At 35.6% G+C, this 20,291-nt stretch overlaps 1 protein-coding gene across 1 annotated transcript in view; it reads left to right on the top strand.

Annotated features, from left to right (window-relative positions):
* Positions 1-20,291, top strand: part of ROBO1 (roundabout guidance receptor 1) — a 464,376-nt gene that overhangs the window by 433,809 nt on the left and 10,276 nt on the right. The window contains exons 24-28 of the mRNA XM_081951684.1: positions 434-538; positions 5,379-5,523; positions 5,692-5,937; positions 8,061-8,470; positions 9,482-9,634. Coding sequence (XP_081807810.1) covers positions 434-538; positions 5,379-5,523; positions 5,692-5,937; positions 8,061-8,470; positions 9,482-9,634 — 1,059 coding nt within the window. The remainder of the gene's footprint in view (positions 1-433; positions 539-5,378; positions 5,524-5,691; positions 5,938-8,060; positions 8,471-9,481; positions 9,635-20,291) is intronic.

The raw sequence follows: 20,291 nt of genomic DNA on the forward strand, positions 1-20,291 counted from the left end.
AATAGTTTGTAGTATTTTCTTACCTTGTGTTTTAAACCTTAGAGATTTTAATACATTTCGAAACTCTTTAAACAAAAAGGATAATTTGTATACTACTGCATTCATAGTGATTTAAACCATTTCCAAACCGATTACTGCTTATAAAAGCATCAAAAGCATCAATCTGGATGAAGAAATCACTTTCTAGATATAAAACCTATTCATTTGACATTTGTCAGCCTAGTAATTAGTCCAACATTCTCCAAAAAACTCAATGTATTCTAATAAATAAGACAGTTAAATATTCATGTTGCTTTTAGTTAAATTTTAACAATCTCATTTTATCCAATATTTTTTGAAGAATATAGACATTAACTTTAATTTTTCTTAGTTTGATAGTAGATGTATGAACAGCTATTTGAAAGAAATACAGTGTTATTTTATTAAATTACAGATTACCGTGTAAATGATAATGTTACAACTATTCCATATAATCAGACCTATGATCAGAATACAGGAGGATCCTACAACAGTTCAGACAGAGGAAGCAGTACATCAGGTAAGTATTTAAATGTGCAGTGCATTTTGTAAAATGAATATTCTGTGATGCCTTATAATATGGTTGACATATTTGGAGACCTTCTCTGTACTGTATTATTTATATTTATATATTTATTTGTATACTGCCTTTATTAATTTTTACAAATAACTCAAGGCAGCAAACATATCCAACACATATCCTCCTATTTTCCCCACAACAACAACCCTGTAATGTAGGTTTAGCTAAGAGAGAGTGAGTGGCCCAAGGTCACCCAACTAGCTTAGATAATATAGATATGAAGAGCATATTTGAATCAGTGTTGACTTGTCTTTTCAAACTTCTTAGCAAAATTTCAGAAGTGAAATGAAGCAAGATAGCCTCATTCTAGGCTTGCAAATCACTGACTGGCCCAAATTACAATTTCCTGGTTTCTGGCACAGAACCTTAACCAATAAACTAAACCATCTTTCTTCACGGTAATATGATGACAACTAATTATATAGTTCTATAAGTATTCCCAGTTTGCTATTTTTATTTTTTAATAATAATTTTATAGTATTTTAAATGCAAATTAAAAAGAAAAATAGGTAGTGCAAAATAAAAGCCAGTAAAAAATGAAGAAAGAAAAAAATAAAGTACACTAAATAAACATTTTCTATTTTGATGCGTAACTCAAACAAAAAAATAAAACACAGGAAATGCTGTAAAACCTACTTTGTAGAGGCAACCACAGCAACACTCTTTACTGAAGTCTAATGCGCTTCACTGAAGTCTAATGAAACCTTAGCATATAAAGACAGGCACAAGAAACAGTAATAGGATGGCAAAACGGAAAGGTACTGTAATGGTTGTTTAAAGGTAAGGTAAAGGTTTCCCCTGTCCAATTATACCATGCACAAGTATTGAAAAGAAAGCACAATAGAGTAAACCATTCTTAATCTTTTTTTCTACAATAGCGCTACAGTGCATCCTACAGTAAGAAAAGTCTTGCGCATGTGTGCGCATTTCCCCTGTCCATTTATACCATGCACAAGTATTCAAAAGAAAGCACAATAGAGTAAACCATTCTTAATCTTTTTTCTACAATAGCGCTACAGTGCATCCTACAGTAAGAAAAGTCTTGTGAATGTTTGTTGCATTAATTGGATTAGACACTTGCTTTGGTAATCTAACTGCCAGCTTCACATCATGCAATTTAGACAAGGCAGAGTGTGAATATTATTAAAAATATACACAATGTGTGCGCATTTCTTTTCCAAACAAGCATGTTGCTCAGAATCCAGCGACTTTTAGATGTTGGGACTTTTCAACGCAATAATTCAATGCGCTATGCCTCATGTACTTATTTATGTATTTATTTTTGCAATGAAAACATTGCAAAATACTTTATGGATTAAGATAATTGATTGCTATTCCCCCTTCTGATTTCCTTTTTTATTAAATTTCTTTTAGCTAAGCCTAAAATCAATCACTCTCTTATTATCCTCATTTTAAGTCCTTTGAGTTGAAAAGACAAGGAAAACATCAAATAATCTTTATAAAATGATTTAAACAGTCACATTTTTTCATGACTTTATTAAAAATTTAATAAAGTGAAAGCTAAAAACCAACCGAAAAAATATTTAGAATAAAGACAAGAAACTAAAAATAACAAAGCCAAAAGTACAGAACAAAAGAAAGAAAATATAAAGAAGTGGCTTCTGCTTTTTTTACAGCAATTCTAAGTATAAATTTACTTTTACTCTGTGGCTCAGCATGAGCCATATATATTTTTTCTTTCTAATCATCAAATCCATATATCATAAGTTCATCTTTTTCTGTTTCATACAAAAAATCTATAAGAGGTTTCCAGTCAGTAATAAATTAGTATCTTTTCTCTGATAATGAGATGTCAATTTCACCATTTCAGTAATTTCCATCATCTTCATCGTCAATTCCTCCATTGTAGGATGTTCAATCTTTCCATCTGTCTGCATATAATAATGTTGTTGAATTTTGTATACATATTAACAATTCTACAACAAGTTCTATGAGTTCTTTCTAACTGTGGGTCCTTGGTGCTCTCTGAGCTTGGTTGTTTTCCAGCAGATGTTTCATTATCCAGATTAGGTAATATCCCCAGTACTAATAAGAAGTGGCAGTTGCTTTCCTTTTATATTCTAATGGCTTGCCCTGTCAGTGTTGCTGGGTGTGGTCTTAGAGGTTCTTTATTTGGGCTGCTCAACATGCTTACTGTTAGCTTGGTTGACAATACCCCAGTCAAGGAACTACCAAACACCACTTCCATCAACAATGAAACATCTGCAAGAAAACAACCAAGTTTAGAGAACACCAAGGTCCCTCATTTCAATCCTGAGCTACAAATATTTTCCTTTATTGGTACTTTTTCACTTTTTAACAATCAGTTCCTGATTCCAACTGTAAAGGAAACAATGGAGGATTTGTACTCAGACTTGTAAGATTGATGTCAATCTTACTGGATAGACCAGACAGGAAATATTACCAAATATAATTGTAAGGCTACTCTCAAGTGTCCAATCCCCAGGCCTTATGAACTCAGAAAATGAACACGCTCTGGAAATAATTGGTAACATTTTATTCAAACCTGAAGCCTGGAACAAATGAGTATTTGACAGTTGCATTTGACAGTTGCAAAGTCAGCACTGGCAGTTACTGCCTCCCAGCGTTCTATATATAAGAAGACCACGCCCCTTCCCACCCACAAGCATCTGACATCAGCATTCCATTTCTCATTAGCAGTCCACTATCCAGTGTCTGTGCTTCCATTCTCCGTCTGGCCTCCAACCTCCAATCAATTGGGCTTTGCTTTTCCCCTTTCCACCCCAGGTATGGCAAGGCGTTCGGGGCTTGACAGCTACATAACAACAGAATGCTACAAGTCTGAAAGTACAAATATCCAGTCTCCCTTACAGCTTGATACACCAGAGACTGTCCCTTCTGAGCTTCTTGTTCTGCCCACTATCCAACTACTGATTATGCCTTCTCTAATCTGGCCATTCCCAGGGCAGCATTTTTTCACCTTGTCTGTCAAGGTCTTTCCCACATACCATTACAGGGCCTAAAGAAAAGCCTGTAATTTAGGTTGTATAGTAATCTTTGAAATATTCGGAATTAATGTATGTATTTGAATCCAAAATTTTATGGATTTTTTTACACCTCTACCCAGCACAATAAAATGTCTCTTCTTGTTCACATTTCCAACAGTCATTAATTCTTCATAATTCAAGCAACTTTAGAAATATATGTTAACAATGCATCTGTCAAATGTCAGTTTTCATTATAACTCATGTCAAACTCCTACTCCAAATTCATCAATACCCAAACAATTGGTCTTTAAAAAAAAAGAAGAAGCTTGAATGATTTAAAAAATTGTTATGGAATGTTATATTATTCTATAAGCCATAACTGTAACCAAATTTTTTATATCGGTACTTTCTTTTGCTATATTTATTGTGAGATACCTAGTAGCTGTGTTAGGGCTTTTATTTTATATTCTTTATTTTAATAACTTTTCATACAGCTGTATTTGAGAATGCTTTTAGTAATTTTGTGCCCAGAATATTTCATGAACAAATTACTTGCAATTAATGTCTTAATGCAACATTGAAACTTTAGCAGGTCCTATCTGTTGTCACACTATATATTAAATTGGTTCAGGTAATGTATCTAACTATATTTGGTTTATATAATATATAATGCAGTTAATATCTCTAGGAAATTGCTTTAATTATATTGCTTAGAAAGTCTACTTACATTTCTTAGCCATTTATTCAAGCTAGTAAAATCTGTTATTGTGTGTTCAATATGTAAGTCGTATTTCATTAAAATGCATTTTAAAACATTAAGTCTATAATATGTTTATAATGTTATGTAAAAAGACTATGGTTAAAAAGCTGTTTTAACACATGTATCATATGTATGAAGTTTTTGTAAGGTGCTAATTGAATTTATCAGAAATTATTATAAACTTTGTCTAAAATACTGGATTTTTTTCTTCTCATGGAAACACTTAGCCAATAAATGTTTAACAAAATGGTTAAATCTCTTATTATACTGTGTTTAAGTATTAAGTAGCATATAATTTAGGTGGCATGGCTCATGGCAGCATTTAGTCATAGGTAAAATGAACTTGATCCCCAAGGGATTGGAGCCAAGTAATACTTTGATGGGAGAATCCTAGGGCTGGATTACACTGGTAACTTTTTTTTAAAAAAAAGAAAAATAATTGATGTTTTTGTAATAATATAATGATGTTTATAATAATAAACAATACCATTGACATTGACAAAAATCACCATCACTCAATTACAAAAGGCAGCTTTGCTCAGAACAGCTTAAATCAGGGATGTTAAACTCAAGGCCATTGGACCAGAGGTACTTAGATCTGGTCTGCAGGACCGTCCTGGAAACAGCAAAAGACCAGCTATGGTGCCTCTGCCAGTGAAAATGGAGCTCCAGAGGACCATACGCAGCCCTCCTAAGCTCCTTTTTCACTGGCAGAGGGTTGCAGGAGGCCATCATGGCCCTCCAAGCTCTGTTTTCGCTGGCAGAGGGTTGCAAGAAGCCATTGCAGTCATAAACAGAGCTTGGGAGTCTATTTTCACTGGCAGAGTGCCCCGACAAAAGTGATATCAAACTGGCCATGCCCCCCCAGGTCAAACACAACCCTGAGGTAACCCTCAACGAAATTGAGTTTGACTCCTCTGGCTTACATCTTACAATGATACTTTTATCATCAAACATCCACATTTGCCTATGCCAGGTCCATGGAAAGGACTTGATAGGTGGACAAAAATGTCAACTCTGAAAAGATTTACTGTGGTACATTTCTTCACAGGGAGTCAAGGGCATAAAAAGGGTTCTAAAACCCCAAAGACTTCTAAACAGGCTGGAATGAATTGGACAGAAGTACTTCCACCACCTCCTGTACATCCACCTCCCCATAATAATAGTGAAGATTACAACCTCTCTATGAATGAAAGGTACAATAAAAATGGATTTGTCAGTCATTTTAATTCACTTTATTGATTAAATAAAATATAGAAATAATCATCTTATGGTTCCAAAGGAAAAGATTAAGAAGTAATAACTGAAGAGAAATACTGCATATCTGATCCATTGTATTTTTATATTGTTACATTGTTTCATAGCTATGATCATGAAATTCCTTGCCCGCTACCACCAACAAGAATGTATATACGGCAGGATGAGGTAGAAGAAGATGACGAACGAGGTCCTACACCACCAATTCGAGGAGCAGCTTCATCTCCAGCAGCAGTATCCTATAGCCACCAGTCCACTGCTACACTAACTCCTTCTCCCCAAGAAGAACTGCAGCCTATGCTGCAAGATTGTCAGGAAGAAATAGCCCATTTTCAACACCCACCAGACCGACGGTATGTTAATTTAAAAAAGTAACTTTTTTATATTCTATGCTAATGTATTTTGCTAGAAGATATTATCTATGTGTCATTAAGATACTCTTGAAAGGAATTATTCATGAAGACTATAATACTTCATTTTTTTCAAGGTCACGTAGTAAGCACAGAAGCATAATTTGGCCATCAATGTATAAAGTGTCAGATTAATATGTCTACAGCATTATTACAAAAGCATGCTTCTTTACAGGAACAAAAGCTATTCTCATCATGCCATATTTTAAAACTCACAGCATTTTAAAAGTATAGAACAGTTAGAATGATTAGCAGATTATAGAAATAGAAAGCATGATGAATTAATTGAAATGAACCGTTTATCATTGTTCTTTCTGCCATACTAGAGCTTAAGGCTATTGGAGAAACTGTTATTACATCCAGTACAACTTTACACAAAACACTTCATTGTGGAATCCATTGTCATAATAGTCATAACAGTATCAAGATTAGATTACTTTAATAAAAATATATGGTAGTATACATTTATGGGTGGTCAGTCAACCTATGTCTATTAACTGAGCTAATCCTAAATGTAACTTTTGTATTTCAAAGTTATATGTAAGTGATGGCAAATGTTGAGAGTGCAATATTGGTCTTTCATTTCATTTTGTTTTATTTCTTTGGTTAACTTGATATGATATGAGTTTCCTGATAGGTTTTGGATTTTTTTCATACTTCTTATTCTGCAACATCATTTCACTTTCATATTTGTGAGGTTTTTTAAAAAAAAACTGTTGCAGGTTTGCATCCTTCTAAAGCAGTGTTTCTCAACCTTGGCCATTTAAAGATAAGTGGACTTCAACTCCCAGAATTCCCAACCATCTTCAAGAAGCCAAGATTGAGAAACATTGTTCTAAAGCATATACAGTCAAATGTTCAATAAATTATAACATAAACTATAAACCTTGACCTTCCATGTCACAATGTTCAGATCTAATAATTTTTAAACTATGGTGAATCAATTCATATTGGTCAATATTACTATATGAGCTAAGTAGACCTGTGGATAGCATGTCACTGTGTAACTGCATCTTTAACTGTGCTCATACCTTCTTTTTAGGGGACAAAAAAACATGGAGATGAAAAATGGGAATGGGAAATGAGCAAAAACTCACTGAAGAAAAATAACAGATGAAGTAGTAGTTTAGGAATGATTATTGGTTAAAATTAACCAATCCTTCAGCAGCATGCCTATATTTCCCCATCTCCAAAGCTCTGTTCTGTCATACATTTGTGTGTACAGATATATACATATATCTTTTTTTCATGTTTATTTTAATGTGGATTGTAAAATAAATTGAGTATGTTTCTGAAAAATACTAAATAAAAAAGAAAAAAGAAATTGCAAAGACATGAAACTCTTGACAGCTCAAACAGAAGGCATGATTTATAGTCTACAACTGCATACAGGGCAGAAATATTTTTTCTCTGAAGAGTTTCAGAAGAAAATATGTTTATCTGAATAGGTTTTTAAATGAAGCCAGGTTATTCTAGATGTTAATAATCAGAACTATGATGTGATTCCCCCACCCAATTGCAAATAATTCCTAGCAGGGTTTTTTTGAATCAATTTCCAAATTATCTTCAAGACCACTTCAAAATTTACAGAATACCTAATATTTCCCATCTCATTACTAATATAAAGGAAATATGCAGAAAATGCTTGCCTTTTCCCCTGTCACCATTAAAAGCAGTGTTTCATATTGTTTCTGGCCATTCAAATGATTGTGCAGCACAAACAATTTGTTTTATTTAAACTCTGTAAAGATAAACATATTCAAGTTTAACTGATTTTTTTTTAAAAAATATAAATTATCAAGCTTCATGTACTATTTTTCTGTCTACTGAATGACTACAATATCTTAATTGTAAAGTATTTATTTGATAAACCAAATTCAGAATTTGCAAGTACTTGTCATTTATACCTGCTTCAGATATAACTATCTGAAGGAAAATTCTTCATTTTACTTTACTAACCAATACGTTTGAATTACAAACCAGTATAAAACTGTATCATGTAATGAATACAAATATTAAAAATGCTATTAACATTAACATTAATTTTTTGAACTATTCACTCACAGGCATCAACCTGTGAGCCCACCTCCACCTCCCAGGCCTATTTCACCACCACATACTTATGGTTACATTTCGGGACCTCTTGTATCTGACATGGACACTGATGCACCAGAAGAAGAAGAAGATGAGGCAGACGTAGAAATTGCGAAGATGCAAAACAAAAGGCTTCTTTTGCGTGGCCTTGAACAGACACCTGCTTCAAGTGTGGGAGATCTGGAGAGTTCTGTGACAGGTTCCATGATCAACGGATGGGGTTCAGCCTCAGAAGATGATAACATTTCAAGTGGACGATCTAGTGTTAGTTCATCAGATGGATCCTTTTTTACAGATGCAGATTTTGCACAAGCTGTTGCAGCAGCAGCTGAATATGCTGGTCTTAAAGTAGCAAAACGTCAGATGCAAGATTCTGTAGCAGGTGAGATTTCTTGTTGTCTTTCTATAAATTGCCCTCTGAAAACTATGCATCTTGAAGTTCTTTTATGACAGCTGTTTCTTTTTACGTGAATCCTGTGAAAAATAGATACCTATCAAGAATAATAGTTTCTTTGAATGTAAAACTATAGTAAATCCTTTCTGTCATATATATTGGTATACCTTATCTTAGAAAAATGGAAAGTTGTTAATTAATCTCTATACAGCTCATTCCAATTTTGTTAGGTTGTGGTCCAAAAAAGAAGAATCATAATGATACAAAACCAACATTAAGATAAGCCTTCCAGTGTTGCCAATATTTTCCATATTATAGAAGGCCGTGTGCTTCAGGAGGTAAACCCTTCCTAAAGAAAGTATCCATTATCATGTCCTTTTTTTAGCAAATCTAAGAGGAAACCTTTAATAGGTATTCTCTTGTTTGGCAAGCATAGACTTTGGGAAAGGTCCTCAGGTGGGGCTTTAAAAATAATAATAAATAGCATGAATTGCATACAGAAACAAACTAGTAACAAATTCGGTACCCACAAGAGTAGATGACATCATGACTACCATGGGCCATTGGATTTTATATCAAGTAGAGTTGCTGAATGTCTTCAAGGGCAATCTTTTATATTACTGGTGATAATAGTACTGCTCTGGGAAACCTGGAAAACAAAGCTTGCTACCACAAAAAAAAATCAAATCTAGATGCATCTTGCTTGGAAAACAAAATCCCAATTAATAGTCTGCAACAGTGAATCAGTCTTTATATTAACAATATTATTAAACAATATGATATTTTATCCAATAATTAGCAATATATGTTTGTTTGTCTTATTTGTATGACCATCACTCCAAAGCCAAAACTCTGGGCAGCTTACAATCACAATACAAAGTTATACACTTTTGTTTTTATGTATATAGTTCATTAATTATTGTGTTTTCAGTTACAGAAGGCAATTGCCTGATTTTCTTGGGGGGGGGGGAATAAATCAAAATGCTGTTTCTTTTCTAGGCCATAGACATTATCATGCCTCACACTGCCCTAGACCTACTAGTCCTGTCTCCACTGACAGCAACATGAGTGCTGCTGTAATTCAGAGGGTTCGACCTGCCAAAAAGCAAAAGCACCAGCAAGGACATCTGCGCAGAGAAGTCTACACAGATGGTAAATACTATTTTTAAATAAATGACTTTCCCAAGTCTTTGTAATTATGTCCTAAGGCTTATCCCAAATTAAAAGTATTTTAATTTATTTCTCAAATTCATATTCAACAATCATACTATAAGCATCACTCTTGTTATCAATGTGTTCTTATTGTTCCTAAAATATCATGTATATCAATGGACATTTGTTTTCAGCTACTCTATTAGCTATCCCTGTAGTTGAGATCAAACCCTGTAAATGGGTGCAACAGTTAGAAATGATGCATGTATAAGATTAAAATCTTAATTAAAATGCATCCTTCATCATCTTATTTTTTTTCTTGTCATAGAAAAAATTTAGCATTTAGATAGCATGCAGCAAAATTATTGGATTCTTTTTTGTATCCCTAACCATTGTATTTGTTCCATGTGGTTACTTTGTGCACCAAAAGGCAAAATCTAATCATCTCCTTTCATGCCTTCACACACAATATCGACTCCTGCTGAAAAGGTAATGTGTGTATTCTCTAGAGAATATAGGGGGATAATGCAAACATTGTGATGTTGTCTAGAGACAGCCTTTAATGAAAACGCCTCAGGGGGGGGGCAGTTTTTATTAAACCACCTATTTCATAAAACAACCATGAATTTATGTAAGATATTTTTCCAAAGACCTGCCCATCTCGTCGTGTTTTCTAAATTCACTAAAAGGGATGTAGCACAGGCATAATTCCTTCCCAACACACACACACACACACACACACACACACAGAGAAACTCTCTCCCTCCTGGTTCTCATCAACAACAATCTGATTAGGACTTTCATTACCAATCAGAAATATTTCAAAAAGGGGCATCATTTTCCATTATCATATCAAAGCCTAATATTATGGATACTTATCTAGGGTTACACGAAAGGGTTTTCCAGCCACTTCTCCCTGTGATTCCTGCCACTTGACAGAAAAATGTAATACAAAGCTCACAGCATGATGAGCAAAAGTAATTTTGCAATGAGTGGTTGTCTCTGTTAGTCTCTGTACTTCATTCTAAGTATTCTCTCTCACTAACATGTGCCTGATATTAGGCTACATTAAACACAAGCATGATCCTATGCACCTGGTTCATTTGGCTTTTACCCAGACTCCTTTTGTCATTGAAATTGAATGTCCAAAATTTATCTTATGCCAAGAAATTACTAAAGCAGTTTTCTACATGTTTTTGTTTATTAGTTTTTGTTTTCTCTTTAAGTAAAATATATAAATCTCAAAACTGTACCAAGAAAATTAAATTTATAAAAGTCTTGTAATGACGTTTTGCAGGAATTTATAGATACTTTAACTGGTTTTATTAGTTTTACATGAGTGCTTCAGTGTGAGAAATCAACTAAGTATTACACCTTGACATGAAAACATTTGCGCTAGGAGAATGCTGAATAAGAAATATTTTCAAGAGGACTATAAAATTATTTTTGTCTAATAAATATAAACAATGATAAGATTCATCCAGTGCCACAATTTTTTAAACTACTGAATGCTTCTTTTTTAGAGAACTGCATACTTCTGTAGAGTAATTGAAACTAACCTCTTATATATATGCTACATTATCAATAAGGGCCATTTACTTATTGGGTACATTATGTAATTGCGCATGAATGTGCTTGTGCTGTAATGAAGTCTAGAACATAATAAACGAGTAAAATGTTATTCTTAGATTTTCCATCTTAACTGCAAATCTTTTGAAATTCAGATCAGTTTATTATCAAATACATGCTTGAAAATCAAGCATGCATAGAAAGCATTATACAACATAAAGTGTTGTAAAACATAACAATAGTCCTGTTGGATCAGACCAAGGTTAATTTAGCATTCCATTTTTCTTCGTGAATACTTGTTTTCTTATAAAAGACGTTAGATTTCCTATCTTTCTCTTTAGTCCCTTTCTAAAAATGGGGGTCATGCTGGTTACCATCCTTTCCTATGGCATTAATCCTGATTAATGTGGTGCTCACCCCAAAGGAGCCACAGATGACCGGGTCTGTTTGACCCTCTTCTCCAATGACCAGCCCTCCGGCCCAAACACATCAACCTATCTTGTAGGATTTGTTATGCTTTAATTAAGATAATATCCCTCTTTAGCCAGAGGTGATGAATTAGCAAACGGCAGCTGGATCAGGAACGCAGCCACTTCTGAGCTCCACCACTGGATTAGGATTGTTCACTTCTCATCCCGTAGCAAGAATGCAGTCCACAGCCCAGAATGCTACAGCAATTATTTTCCTCACCCTGTCTCTCCCTCTCCCTTTCAGTCTTTTTTTCCATCTTTTTAGTCCCTCCTTCCAGGGGCTGCCTCTTTCTTTTTTTCCCTCTGAGCTGCTGAAACCCGAAGTTCTACTCTTCTGTACTTTGATTCCAATTTCCTCCCCTCGAGACTACCTCTCTCTCCAAATCACCTCATACCCCTGTTCATACTTCAAGAGATGAGGTTCTAGCCACCAGCCAATCAGGGAGCATGAGCTAACTAGCCTATCAGATTGGCTGCTTGCAGTCAATCACAGAAGTTCTTATCCAGGTAGAAGAGCCAGAACAGCTCAAAGAGTAGAGAAACATAGCAGCAGCTGTAAGTTTACGTAATTTGCAACATGAAAATGCTGCTGATAAAGCAGGGCTAAGCTAATTATTTATTATTTTGGTAGAAAGTAACCAATTTCACATTTGAAATGAATAAGAATTTTCAAACTGATGTTATCAGAATCCCTTGTTTGTTTTTGGCTATAGCAATTGATTTTCTATAATCATAAAATCATAGGATATAAGGGATCTTGGAGATCATCTAACTCAACCTTCCACAAGGGATCTACCACTATAGTCGGTCCTGAGACATAGTCATCCAGGTTTTGTTGAAATATTTCTAATTTCATTAACCATTTCATTAACCCAAGAAGCACTCTGTTCGTTGTTATACAGTTCTTATCACTAAGAAACATTTTCTGATGTTCAATTAAAATTGAATATATACATTAGAAAAATAGTGGAAGGGAAAGTTGGCAATATAGAGCTTTCCTGAGAGGAAGCAATACATTCCAGAGAGGAACCAAATTAAGAGACTATGGAGTTGTGAGCTGGATGAGGGAGGGGGAAAGAGGGTAGCCACACCTTAGAATTTCTCAGGATATACACTATATTGCCAAAAGTATTCGCTCACCTGCCTTTACTCGCATATTAACTTTCTGTACGTGACATTCCATTCCTAATCCATAGGGTTCAATATGATGTTGGTCCACCCTTTGCAGCTATAACAGCTTCAACTCTTCTGGGAAGGCTTTCCACAAGGTTTAGGAGTGTGTTTATGGGAATTTGTCACCATTCTTCCAGAAGCGCATTTGTGAGGTCACACAATGATGTTGGACGGGAAGGCCTGGCTCTCAGTCTCCGCTCTAATTCATCCCAAAGGTGTTCTATTGGGTTGAGATTAGGACTCTGTGCAGGCCAGTCAAGTTCATCCACACCAGACTCTGTCATCCATGTCTTTATGGACCTTGCTTTGTGCACTGGTGCAAAGTCATGTTGGAAGAGGAAGGGGCCAGCTCCAAACTGTTCCCACAATGTTGGGAGCATGGAATTGTCCAAAATGTCTTGGTATGCTGAAGCATTCAGAGTTCCTTTCACTGGAACTAAGGGGCCAAGCCCAGCTCCTGAAAAACAATCCCACACCATAATCCTCCCTCCACCAAACTTTACACTTGGCACAATGTAGTCAGACAAGTACCGTTCTCCTGGCAACCACCAAACCCAGACTCGTCCATCAGATTGCCAGATGGAGAAGCGCGATTCATCACTCCAGAGAACGCATCTCCACTGCTCCAGTGGCGGCGTGCTTTACACCACTGCATCCGACGCTTTGCATTGCACTTGGTGATGTATGGCTTGGATGCCGCTGCTCGGCTATGGAAACCAATTTCATGAAACTCTCTGCGCATTGTTCTTGAGCTACTCTGAAGGCCACATGATGTTTGGAAGTCTGTAGTGATTGACTCTGCAGAATGTTGGTGACCTCTTCGCACTATGAGCCTCAGCATCTTCTGACCCCGCTCCATCAGTTTACGTGGCCTACCACTTCGTGGCTGAGTTGCTGTCGTTCCCAAACACTTCCACATTCTTATAACACAGCTGACAGTTGACTGTGGAATATTTAGGAGTGAGGAAATTTCACGACTGGATTTGTTGCACAGGTGGCATCCTATCACAGTTCCACGCTGGAATTCACTGAGCTCCTGAGAGCGACCCATTCTTTCACAAATGTTTGTAAAAACAGTCTGCATGCCTAGGTACTTGATTTTATACATCTGTGGCCATGGAACACCTGATTCTGATTATTTGGATGGGTGAGCGAATACATTTGGCAATATAGTGTATCTAGTACAGTAGATTAAATCGTATTTTTCAGAATATAAGGCGCACCCTTTTCCACCAAAAAAGAGGCTAAAAATCTAGGTGCATCTTATACATTGAATACAGCATTTTTTCTCCCGAAATCCCACCCCTTCACCAAAATGGCCATGTGTTGCCTTTAGGAGGCTTCCAGAGTGCTCCTGGGGGCTGCGGAAAGCAGAAATGAGCGAAAACGGGTCATTTTTTGCTCACTTTTGCCCCCCCCCCAGACCCCAAGAGCACTCTATAAGCCTCCTAAAGGCTATGCATGCCCTTTTTCTGACAAAAAAGCAGGCCTGTTTTTGCAAAATAAAGGGCCTGTTTTTGTTCATTTTGGGGGGGACACCCCCCCCCAGAGCACTCCACAAGCCTCCTAAAGGGTATTCATGCCCTTTTTTTGGAAAATAAATGGTCCTGTTTTATCGAAAAATGGTCCATTTTGGGGAGGTATGCCGCTTCAAAATCTTGGTATATCTTATACTCCAAAAAATACGGTAGCTTTAGCTTGGCAAAATTCTGTCCAATGAAGAATTGGACTTGATTAGATTTCACTGTGTTGTTTTGGGTCTGCGCCTGACAATAATTCTTTGTAATTTAAAGTCTTTATTTCTTATTCTATCCTATAAATAATTCTTAAAAGTAAGATAAGTATTCCCTTGTTTTCTATTAACCCAGTGGCTTTTCTGATCTATTTTCTAATTCAAATACTATATATCTAAATAAGTTCTATTTTTTTTTATTTTACCAAACATTTCATTGGCTTTAAATCCTAGACCAGGAGTCCCCAACCCCTGGGCCGTGACCTATTTGGAACTGGGCTGCATGTAAGGGGAGCTGCACACTGGCCTGCTGCTCATACAGCCCTGTCCCCCCCACATTCAGCCAAACCATAAAACTGCAAAGCTTGTGGACCACTGTCCTAGACTCAAAGTTGAATGAATAAATTGCACTTTTATTAAATATAGGTTCATTTTCTACATCTGAAATACAAGAGTACATTTTGATGTTACATGTTCTGACAGGACTGCAATGAATTCCTGGCTTTCACAGAGAAAAATGGAACTTCAGAAAATATCACATTCAGTTCAGTAAAAGAAAGATAAGCAGGAATTCAGAGTGTGCTACATATGGGTGAAAGGTTTCAAGAAGTGTTCTATTTTAGACAGTTATCAGGTATAAGAAAAGGGAGAAACCTATGACAAAGAATATCATATTCTGTGATATTTTTTGCCACAGAATTCTAGAGGTTTCCTGTCTTAGAAAAGAGAAAAGAAAAACAGAGAATATTTCTGGACTGAAGAAGAAAATGGAAGGATGGCTGAATAATTACCATACACAGAAATTTTGTTCCTGAAGGTCAGGGTCAAATAGTTTCTTCAAGACTTGGAAGAGAAAGACAATAGGAGTTGTTATCAGTAATTGCTTTGCAGTAGTTTTTGGCTGTGCTCACTTAGTGCTCACTTTGTTACTTGGCTTGCTGAAATCACAGTTGTTCAGGAATCAGGGACTCAAGTCAGTTCAAAGGATGGGTATTGTGTATATCTTTTTGTCTGATTCTGGAATCAGTTAATCAGGTGAAGACAGCTGGCTCTCCGAGGATTCAAATGTAGCCAAGGATCCAAGACAATTGTTCCTCTAAAATCTAAGAAACCATTATACTAAGTTCAGCTCCTGACTGTATTTGCAGCCAGCCCATTGGAAGACCCTAACAGACTTCAACTCAGATTTCCTGAGGTAAAATCTGGTCCAGACTGGTGGGTCTGGCCTCAGACAGCTCAAATCTAGCTTCAGAGACAGATCTCTCCCCCCCCCCCTCATCAAGAAGCAAAAGATTAGTAAGTGAAGGAGAGCAAGCTCTCTAAAGTTCAGTTATGGATAGAAATAAAAAAGGAGATGAGCTAAGTGGGGTTTTCCTTCTTTTATATACAGTATGTGTGCCTTGAGATGCAAGTATTACAAGTGCAGATAGTCCTTTTGAGAAATGGGAAACAAAAAAGAATGAAAGAGATTGCAAAAGAAGCAAAACATGGGAAAGGTTAATCCAGCTGATTCTGTTGGGTTAAAGGCATTCCTCCTAGCCTGTGTAAAAGACTTATTCAAAGCTTTATGGCTCTGAAAAAAAATTTCATACTTCTTTTAATTAGTAACAATATTCTAAGGAATAGCAGGTAAATATGCCTATTGGTCTAACAAAGGAAAGTCGTAGGGTGAATTTATATTTTTAAACAGATACCTTTTTGCAACCTCTGCCAATGTTTTACCAAAACCTGGTAATAAATACCAATCAAGCTGAAGGATATACAGTTTTATTGCATAAAAATCTTATGAGTGATTTTTACATAATTTTTACTAGAATCATGTCCAGTATGCAAGGGCCTTATGAAAAGGGTTGTTGAAGGCATCTTAATTTTCTTGAAAATTCTTGGATCCTTTTCCCAGCCAGATATGCCCACCAAACTCATTCTAGTACATAAGTGTACTAATGTTATGTAGAAGGATACTGTACAGAACTTTCAGGGATTTAATCAGGTGCCACAGTGTGCCATTCATTGCTATTTAATAACAATTCCACCATCCTCAGAACGATTGGTACTACATGTAATTACCTATTATACTATTTTAGGGTGTAATTTTTAGTGATGATTTTTTTTGTGTCAAATGGAAGATCAGACTGCCTGAAATATTGAATCTAAACATTAGCTGAAACACAATAGCACACAATATCAAGTATCCGAGGAAAGACTTTTTGAAGCTCTACAAGACCAGTCCTGAGTAATGCAAAATAGTAAGCTACCTGTTCATATGGATGTGTTGGCCATTTATAAATGTGGTGATCAAATGTTTGATGCCAGTGGTATGAAAACACGATTCTGTTTTAAAGCAGTTATTTCATATTGTGTTACCTTCTGATTGAAGACATGACTACTTGCAGCAGGGGCTTACATCTGAAATATTTTAAGGAGCTATCTATATTTCCTTCATTCAATTTACAACAGAATAGTTAGATTGATTTTCTTTCTCCAGAATTAATTTTCCCATGGTCCTTGTATTCCCCTCCCCCCAGTACAATTTTGTTGAAAATTGCAGTTCTTTTTTTCTGAATGTACATATGGAAGATTTTCCCTGTAGGACATGCTATCAAACAGAACTGGTTAATTGTTTTTCTTAAGCAAGCAGCAATATGCAGACATGAATAAATGAAATAGTTGAACGCAGCTGACCTTTTCCAGTTACCTCTGAGTTCCATATATTGGTTTGATGTCACTCTGTGATTTATTTTTTATTTCTCACCATGGAGGCCTCCATTTTCTTTTTTAATAACTAAGTGTGCCTGTTTGCTGCAGATGAAGCAGATTGATTCTGGATTTTCTCTGTGAGTTGAGCTGTTAAATAAATACCACAGGGGTGAAATAGTGTTGACCTCTGAAAAGTTTCCTTTTTTATTTGAAGGATTCCTCTCAGTAAGGAATGATGTGTTGTAATGAATGTTTCTCTTCCTTCTCTGCAGGTTTTGATAAAGCTTTCTATAAAGAGCATAACTCTTCATGCCAATCATTACTAGCATATACAATAATAATAATAATAATAATAATAATAATAATAATAATAATAATAATAATAATAATAATAATAATAATAACAATAACAATAACAATAACAACAATAACAATAACATAATAATAAACAAACTATATGTCAGGTTTCCAAAAAATGCCCTAATTGATTCATGAACCTTGGACCAAACTTCAAAGGAAAATTAGTCATTTATTAGGAGCATTCATTTTTGGCAAGATCTATTCACAGTCAGACCTAAGCTTTGTTTGAGTTATAGCTGAACTTTACCCTTGTTCCTTCCCTCCCCTCAGTCTGTGTCATAAATCACATTCCCCAATGAGGTGCACCACTCCCAAGCCTGCTGCAGTAATCTGAACCGAAAGTATGTGTGGAATGCGCTCCCCCTTTTTCTCTCATCATGACAACTTTGGGAGTTGACACTATACATACATGCATACATACATATACATACATACATACATACATACATACTAAATTACTTTCCCCTTAAATTGAATCTGCATTTTATCATGTTTCTTCCTAACATATGGTTGGTTATATTCTACCATAAAAGATTAATTGTTAAGTAACTGAATTTTACAACTTTATTTTATAACTAAATTATACAGAACATGCAAGTGCTATCAGAGATTAGCCGACACATGAATTGTCTCACGGAGTCTTTATGTATTTTGAGAGAACCAATCATTAAAGCATGAAAGAATAGCCTGTAAAGGACAGTGTCTTAGTTAACAGTATGGGGAGGTCAGTATGAGGCAAGGCACCTTCAGCACCAATTCAACATGGTTAGGGTTAGGGTATATTTTAATGTCTGTATAATTGAATTAACCTTAAGTTGGCAAATATATTTTGTTATCTCATTTCTAGCAAGCAACAGCTGAGGCAGACTACTATTCAATTATTACCACTTACTCTTAATAGCAACAAAGCTAGCAGAAGTGATAGTATTCCAGCTGAGCTGGAATTTGGAAAACTCAACAGTGGCAACAGGATTGGGAAATATCAGTTTACATTCCAATCCCAAAGAAGGACAGGGCCAAAAAATGTTCAAGCTACCATACAGTTGCACTAATTTCACATGCTAGAAGATTATGCTTATTAGACTTCAGCAGTATATGAACTACCAGAAGTACAAATTGGGTTTCAGAGGAATTAGAAAGCAAATTGCCAACATTTGCTGAACTATGGAGAGAGGAAAAGAATTCCTGACCAACATCTACTTCTGCTTCATTGACCTTTGATTATCTCTTTTGCAACAAACTATGGCAAGTTCTTAAATGGGAGTGCCAGACCATCTTTCCTGTCTCATGTGAAATCTGTATGCGGGTCAAGAAACAAGAAGTTCAGTTAGAGCCAAACATGAAACAAGTGATTGGTTCAAAATAGGGAAAAGAATACAACGACTATATATTGTCACCTTGCTTATTTAACTTACTTGCAGAGTACATCATGTGAAATGCCAGGCTGGATGAATACATGTCAGTGTTAAGATTGCCAACGTCAGTTATGCAGACAATACCATTCTAATGGCAAAAGATGAAATGGAACTGAAGAGCTTTTTGATGAGGGTGAAAGAGGAAAGTGCAAAAGTTGGCATTCAACATTAAAAAAAACTATGATCATGGCATTCAAATAGCAATGCCATAAAGGGGAAATAGAAGGGGAAGAAATGGTTACAGACAGTAGTGACAGATTTTATTTTCTTTGCTCCAAGATCACTGCAGACTGCAGCCATAAAATTAAAAGACACTTGCTCCTCGGGAGACAAGCTTTTGCAAACCTAGGCTGCATATTAAAAAAAAAATTACCTTGCTGAGAAAAGACCATATAGTGAAAGCTGTGGTTTTCTAAGTAGAAATGTAAGAATTGAATCAAAAGGAAGTCTGAATGCTGAAGAATTAATGCTTTCGAATTGTGATGTTGGAGAAGAGATCAAATCAGACAGTCCTAAAGAAATCAACTCTGATTATTCTTTGGAAGGACAGATACTGAAGTTAAGGCACAAATACTTTGGCCACCTAATGAGAAGAGGTAACTCATTAGAAAAGACCCTAATGATGGGAAGTATTGATAGCAAAAGGAGAACAGGATGGCAATGGGTAAGATGGTTTGATAATGTCATTGGCACAATGAACATGTATTTGAGCAAACTGCAGGAGACAAAGGAGGACAAGGAATATAGCTTGCTATAGAGTCAGATACAACTTAACAAATGAGCAACAAAAACCATCAATAGTGAATTAATAAATTGATTTTATATGCTTACTCTGTAATACACTTTAAATTGAATACGTTTTTGGGACAAGAGAATATTTGATAGACACCTATATTCCTTGAAATACATTTCTCAATAAATGGTATCTCTAATTTTAAAGCTTGATCTCTACTCCAGTCCTAAGGGTGTTTAGATATAGAAATTGTTTAATTTTTAATTATTTAACTATTAAAATGCTGCTATTATTATTATTATTGTTGTTGTTGTTGTTGTTGTTGTTGTTATTATTATTATTATTATTATTATTATTATTATTATTATTATTATTATTATTATTATTATTATTATACGATTGTATCACAGCGGCCAGTTGATTCGCCGGATTTGGCATTGATTACTAGTCGGGCCCCACCAAGGGGCCTAGGACATCGTAACGTATTTTCGTAATATGTGTGCAGATC

The sequence above is a fragment of the Natrix helvetica genome (assembly GCF_964273705.1).
Source record: "Natrix helvetica genome assembly, chromosome: 4".
Lineage (NCBI taxonomy): Eukaryota > Metazoa > Chordata > Lepidosauria > Squamata > Natricidae > Natrix > Natrix helvetica.